This window comes from Vigna umbellata, chromosome 3, assembly GCF_029865625.1.
Source record: "Vigna umbellata cultivar VRB3 chromosome 3, Vumbellata_1.0, whole genome shotgun sequence".
Lineage (NCBI taxonomy): Eukaryota > Viridiplantae > Streptophyta > Magnoliopsida > Fabales > Fabaceae > Vigna > Vigna umbellata.
This window is the reverse complement of record NC_142167.1, coordinates 47,418,795-47,426,137: the sequence shown is the minus strand read 5'-3', so window position 1 is coordinate 47,426,137 and position 7,343 is coordinate 47,418,795. Positions and strand designations below refer to the sequence as shown.

General features: G+C 29.9%; 1 protein-coding gene across 1 annotated transcript; it reads right to left on the bottom strand.

Annotated features, from left to right (window-relative positions):
• Positions 1-3,449: 3,449 nt before the first annotated feature.
• LOC148202759 (endoglucanase 13-like) lies at positions 3,450-6,437 on the bottom strand. Its single transcript, XM_088110397.1, has 6 exons — positions 6,213-6,437; positions 4,916-5,329; positions 4,656-4,742; positions 4,390-4,542; positions 3,984-4,265; positions 3,450-3,865 (listed from the first exon to the last, which is right to left on the bottom strand). The coding sequence occupies exons 1-6, from the start codon at positions 6,435-6,437 to the stop codon at positions 3,551-3,553; spliced, it is 1,476 nt and encodes a 491-aa protein (XP_087966523.1). The 3' UTR covers positions 3,450-3,550.
• Between the last annotated feature and the right edge of the window lie 906 nt (positions 6,438-7,343).

Here is a 7,343-nt window from a genome sequence, read left to right as displayed (position 1 = left end):
AATTGGAATGTACATTTTTGGTGTGAGAGAAAGTCTTTTTTTTTTCCTTTTTCTTCATTTAGTGAAAATATCATATTTTTCTCATTTCCTTCTCTATGTTAAATATAATAATGAATACTTTCTTTAGGTTAAATAGTAAGGTATTTAAAAAGATTGAGAGATATTTATTTTTTTGGTTTCATAAATCTAATTCCATATATCTAGTTAAAAGGGTATTCACATTAAGATATGCATGATTTTTGTTCTATAATATTGAATTAATAAAGTCCTTGATTTTTGTTGATCAAGTTTTAGAGTTTTGGATTGTTGGAGTTGTTATTACTTATTAGTGGGAATATACCCCTCTCCTAATCAAATTTGTAGAAGGGCATGGTTATATTGGTAAATGAATATCAATTATTTTTTCTAATTACAACATTTTTCCTCAAGTTGGTAAATGAATATCAATCATTTTCAACTTGTCTACAAGATCTTGAAATCTATACGGAGGAAATCCTTTTGTAAAAAATATTTGTTATCTCAAGTTCTATAAGAAGACATATGTATTTATTAAACCTTAGACCATTCAACCTTCTAGAAACAAAATTTACCACAAGCAAATATATTTGCAAACACGAATATTTTAGTTAAAAGATGTACATTGGGTCATACATTGATGGGTATGTGTTACTAAATGTAAATTTTTATGAAGGTTTAATTAATCAACTAATTATAATTAATCAACTAACTATTTGTGATTTATGATAGAGTTCATTGTCAATTGATGGTCATCATACCAAGATAGTGTACAGTTGTATGGTTTTGTACCTTGCACAGAGGATGAAACCTGACTTGAAATATATGTTACAAATGTAAGTGTTACATTTTTTCATCTACTTAGTCATATTAATATTAACGTATGTTTCAAATTTAATTAGAGTTATGAGTAAGCTTAGAGTAATTTATGACCTGGATATGTGATTATTTTCTTTATTATGTTTAGTGTAAGAAGAAGTCATATTTAGGGATGTGGCTACTATGTCATGTCTTGAATCAAAACCATCATTTGAGAAAGAATTAGAGATTATTAGAATGAGGTAATAATATATACATTTTACATATTACAAATCACATTAATCTTTAAACATTAGTATGCAAAAATAATGAAGTTAGACTAGTGCATCAAAGAGTTACGACAACGGTTATTTTCGACATTTGATAACGATTTTCGAACTGACGTATATTCAGACACAATAAAAAAGTGGGAGCTTTGGTCTCGATTAACAACTAAAGCAAAAAACGAGTCATGATTTTGCCTCGGTTCAAAAGAACCGAACAATAAATAAAAAAATGGTTTTTGGCAGCAATTCCTAAATAAATAAAAAATAAAAATAGTCGCAAATCTTTAAACGACTATAACATTTGCTCTGATTGGCTGATTTGACAGTATTATGTATTGATTTGGGATAGAAAAAAAATTTCAATCACTGGGAGCTTGCATAGCCGGTTGTTCCTTCTAGATTTTCAAAACAGGGTGTTTACTATTTTTCATCAATTTATTTTGTTTTTTTCAAACTTTGCAAAAATATTTCACATATTTACACTTTGAATTTTGATCCAAAATTTTTGGTGAGGGTTTTTCATGATATTTTGGTGCTTTGAAAAAATTTCAAAGTCATTTAGAGTCTTTTGAATATATTCTCACTTTTAATCTATTTTTGGATGTATATGGTGTATGAACAACAAACAAAAATGAAAGTTCATCAAAGCCCAAAACGAAACTAACCATGAAGGTGGTTTCAATGCCAACATAAATCGTTACTTATGAGGAAATGTTTATGTTCCAAAGAGTACATGTACACGAAACTAATTAGTCAAAATAAAAGAAAATCATACCCATAGTAGTTAATCAATGTACATTTGTGTAAAGAAAAATTAGTCATAATGGTCGTTGAAAGCTTCGTCTTATAAGGGTTTTAGTAGAGAAGAAGAAAAAGCGCAAAGAGAAAATGAAGAAGAAATGTGCATGTGAAGGCTATGTTATTTTGCAAAATTTAACCTTGGAAACACATATTACCTCAGTTATTCTATTAATCGAACCAATAATGGCAATATGGCTTTGGTTCTACTAAGAACTGCTACTTAAAGTCTTTCGAATATATATATATATATATATATATATATATATATATATATATATATATATATATATATATATGAAGTTATAATTTTGAAATTTGTTTCAAACTTTATGTCTCGGTTCGCGGTATAACTGAAGCATAAAGAGTCTATGGCACCAATTTTCAAAACAACCAAGGTCATAGAGTTGTCCATAGGGCTACAAATTGAAAAGACAACATACAACGTCAGGATCCTATGGCAGCGGTTCTGCAATGAACTGAAGCCATAGTCCTTGCATAAAGCTCTGTTAGTTGAAAAGTCTTAAATTTCTCAAATTATCAGTTTCACGGGACTTGATGGCAGCGGTTCTGTAAATAATCAATGTCATAGGCCCTACTCTGACATTAACATTAAAAGGTTTGCTTATGTGACACACCCTTTTAGGCTTCGGTTTTAATTTAACCGAGGCCAAAAACACCATGTCTTCGATTTTTGATGAATCGAGGTCTATATGTTCGCTAAAATTGCAAAATTGTCACTATACCTTTTTATGCTTCGGTTTTGTTGAAACTGAAGTGTAATAGACACATTAGAAACCCTAATTTGTACTAATGTTATGTTATTTTTGCAACGCTTCAAGAATTCATCACTAATAACGAAGGACACAATGAAAAAGATATGATAAGAGTGACCAACGTATCTTCTGGAGCGATGGAATTAGGACCAAAGACCCATTATAGTAGCAATTTTATTTTTCTTGAGGACATTCATTAGTTTAGTTTTAATTCTTTTAGTTTTGATAACTTTAGTTTTTAATCTTCAAACTGTATGTCGGAAACATTCAATACAAATGTGCTGGTTTTTTGTTTTTAGGTTTGGTAAAATTATAAAAACGAATAAATTATTAGAAAAAAAAAGCTAACATGGACGTCAAACCTACGTTAATTAATGTCGACTTTTACCATAGTCGACGTCAACCCCCTATTTCCATTGAAAAAATGTGCACTTAGCAGTGTCCCCTCCTTTTGAGTGCCAAAGCATTCATAAAAAAGCGAGCTCAAGATGCCCCTCTCCCACCGAGTGCCAAATTGTTCACAAAAAAGTACACCCCACATTCCTAGACGTCGATTTCCTTGGTGTCCATCGTTAATAAACATCAATTTGGCTTAGGACTGACATTATTCGATGATATTTTCTACTCCAATAAATTGACGTTTCCAACTAAGACGTCAAAAATAAAAAATAACAAGCGTAAAGAACTATAAAAAACTTTTATAGTAGTGTTTACATATGTTTCCAAACTGAAACAAAAACAACTAAATTGCATATATCAAAATTCTGGTGTAAACGAAGAGGTACGAAAGAGAGGCAATATTATTCAAAATGCTTCCTTCGTTATCACAATTACATATACTATTTTAGGATTATAATTAAGGTGAAACTCTACAACTTAAGCTAGATGAGCAAGAACACCCACCAAAGGTGCCATGGTAACAGTTGTTGGCTCAGCTAGTTGATAATCATCCCTACTATCTTGATAGTTATCATTCCCATCTGGACTCACAACTGCACCAACCAACACATTAGGGTTTGGTGCATCCTTATGGAACCATTCCTGAAATCCATCTTTGCATCCTACTGGAGTAGGATCTTTTCTGATCGATACAATTGACGCTCCTCTGTGATGAATTCTTTTTGGAAAATTTGACCCGTATCCAATCATGTAACTCATGCTTCTAGGGTTAGAACCCAAAATATAGTCAACCTATAAGGAAAACAAAAAAACACTGTTTACTACTAGAAATACATGATTGAGGACGGATAAACTTGTGTTAATTTAACGGTAAAAAGTTAAAGATTTAATTTAAGAAGAGATGAAGTACCTGGGATCGAACAATAGAAGTGAGATAATCAGGACTGACAACACCACCACTGCAGTGGAGGGATGAACCCTTTGAAGATAAATACTTGGAATAAACAGACATCACAAATGTTGCAGTAGCAACGTATTGATTATTGTTCCATGGTAAGAACCAAAAGAGACCCCCTGCTGTTTTATGCACATTTTGGTGTGATTTCTGAGCACAGGAACATATATATTCCTCTGCCTGTGATCGGTATTGTGCCCATATCCCTGATTTCTCCACTTTACCATCTAAAACAAGCTGCATCACATTCAAAACAAATTTCATCTATCAACCAAATAGATTTCATGAAAAATAAAAGCAAAAAGTCAAAATTCACATACTAAACAAATATTGAATATTATTTATGATAATCGAATGATACCTTTGCTACAAGAATATGTGCACCCACGTACTTATCATCCCAACCAAACACTGATCTCACACCACCAGTATCTCTCACTCCTCTCAGATAATCAAGGTATTTCTTCATGTTGGTCGCACGATAAAGCCATGCAGCTCCCCACACCAATTCATCCTGTAATTAAAACAATCAAATAAATTTCCACGTTTTACATAATAAAATACAATATTTTATTACTTAAATATCAAAATAAAGTAATAAATATACATAATTTCATTTATACAGACCTCGAAGCCGCTACTGGAATATGTTTCCCTTGCTGGTGTGATACTGTCCGAATACTTACCTCGATGAGTGTCTGCAAAGTCAAACAACTGCAAACAAAAACCATAAATTAAAAAATCAGTTATACTATGTAATATATAAATATATATATATTTTGTAATAGTATATTTAACTTTTTTTTGAAGAAATAAAATATCTTCAACATAATAAATTATAGCTTACGTTTTGTAAAAGTTTTTTTAGGGTTAATGTGTATACGAACCTGCGTTGCATGAAGTAACATGGTGGAGGAATACTTTTTATCGACGGATTGAAACGCTATGGAGGCAGCTGCTAAGGCGGCAGCTGTTTCTGCGACGAGATCGGAACCAGGATGCTGACGGTCGAGTTTGTAAGAAGTCCGAGGAGTTGTCATATCTTCCGGCCGCATCCAACAGGGATGATCGGAATTTGGATCTCCGATCTCGCCGTATAACACATCAGGACTTGTGTGTGCTTTAATCAAATAATCTGTGCCCCATTTGATGGCGCTGAGCGCGTTTTGGAGTTCCTTCTGCTGGGAAAGTTTGTCTTTGAACTCTATCGTGCTCCATGAAAGCATGGTTATGGTGAATGCCAGTGGAAACCCTAGCTTCAGGTTATCTCCGGCATCATAATATCCTCCCACAAGATCAATCTGCCGGAAAAATTATTAGTTAATAATTTTCGTAGAAAATATTTCTTGTCCAACAATTTTTTCAACTTAAAAGAAAAAAAATTGAGATTATAATAATAAAAAGAATAAATTAATTCAGTTCTTATTATGGACGCTATGTATAGTTTTCTTCTTTTTCCAAAAATCAGATATACACATTGAATTAATCTGTTATACATATAGTTTTCTATCAACTGTGTTCAATCTTATCACTCATGGGATAAAAAATTGTATGAGTTGATGAACCATAAAATAAAAATTATCATGAGATATTCAAGTTATGAAAATGTTTGGACTATTTCGTATGCGTTTTATGTTCTCGTTTTGAGTCAATGGATTAAATTTAGGAACAGGCTGAATAATGAGTGAAGCTTTAAAAGAAAAAAGAAAACTGACATAAGGAAATAATGATAGTAAAAATCATAATGTTTGCATTAGATAAAAATATTTTTAAGTTAATTGTAACTTACGTCATGTTGAATGCGGTTTTACGCAGTGATTTTGTTCTTATTTTTATAATTAAGGAAACGTTAATAGTAATATTTAGGACAAAATCATTTTAAAACATTCAAAACAATTAGTATATCAATTGACAAATAACAAATAACAAATAACAAATATTTCTATGTAATTATCACAAAAATAATTTAACGAACAATATTAATAAAACCATTTTTTTTCAACAGCATATCGTTACTTCATCTAATAATTTATATATATATATATATATATATATATATATATATATATATATATATATATATTATTTTTATGGTATTATTAGAGATAATTATTTTAGTTAAAAAAACAATCAAATTTTAAAAAATCAAATAAAAAATAATCAAATTTGAAAAAAAAATATTACTCCAGCATCATGGCCATCTTTAAGTGCTGAATTTGCTCTCCAGGTGACTCTCTGATTGGGTGGCAATTTCCCTGAACGTTGGCCCTCAAAATACAGCAAACTATTTCTGAGTGCTTGTTTGTAATCATGATTATGAGCAGAGGCTACATGATCAATTTCGAAACAACAGAAAATGAGAACACTGAAAATGAAGACTCTGCTTTGAGTCATCACCATTGATTTCATATAACAACAAGGAAACAGATATTTGGTGTTTCTTCACACTTCAACATGCTCTACCCTATTTATAGCACAACCACCACCCTGCAAAATAATCTTAATTATCTCATTACTAAATATGTCAAACTTAATTAATATTTCTGACTACCAAATATAATATTTTTCCTGGTAACTCTTAAAAATATGAATTACAAATTACCCAGAGTAGTAACTTCCATTTTATTTTTATAATAATTTGACCTTGGATGAGATTATAAAACCATTTTTTTCTATGAATATTATAAAATGTTATAAGATTATTCAATTTTTTTTTCTAGTTTTATTATTAAGAATATATTAATTTGGACGAGTTTTATAGATATTTTTACAGGATAAAAAATAAAATAAATTTTTCATAAATTTAAATTAGTTTGTGTAAATATAAAGGTAAAACTTTTGAATAATGCATAACTTAAGTAAGCTGAATATAAACTAATTTTAATTTTCCTTTCAAAAAGAAGTTTAAGAAAACTTGTCCAAATGACCATAGTTTTTCACCTTATTATAAAAATGTTCAAAATTTATAGTTTCATCAACATTATTCTTACTAATTTTGCACTAATCAACATCCATTTTATAACTAATTTTGCACTTATTAATATAACATCCTATTTAATAGTATAAAACTATTAAACAAATTTATAAATATGATAATCTATTTAATAGTATTATAATTACTAAACAAATTATTATAAATATCATAACTAACAAAGAGAAAAGACCATATAACTATTTTATTAGAGTCATCTATAAAGCATGCACGGGATATATAAAAAGTTATATATACACACTTAAAAATTATCTTCGTTACATGTATATTACATAAACTGTAGAAACTGAAAAGTGCTTTGATGAAATAATTAATTTCACTAT

Coding starts and splice junctions, on each gene's coding strand:
- LOC148202759 (XM_088110397.1), bottom strand. CDS start 6,437: ATGAAATCAATGGTGATGACTCAAAGCAGAGTCTTCATTTTCAGTGTT. Junction 4,743..4,915: donor TGTTACTTCATGCAACGCAG/GTTCGTATACAC, acceptor TTTTGTTTGCAG/TTGTTTGACTTTGCAGACAC. Junction 3,866..3,983: donor CTTCTATTGTTCGATCCCAG/GTACTTCATCTC, acceptor TTTTCCTTATAG/GTTGACTATATTTTGGGTTC.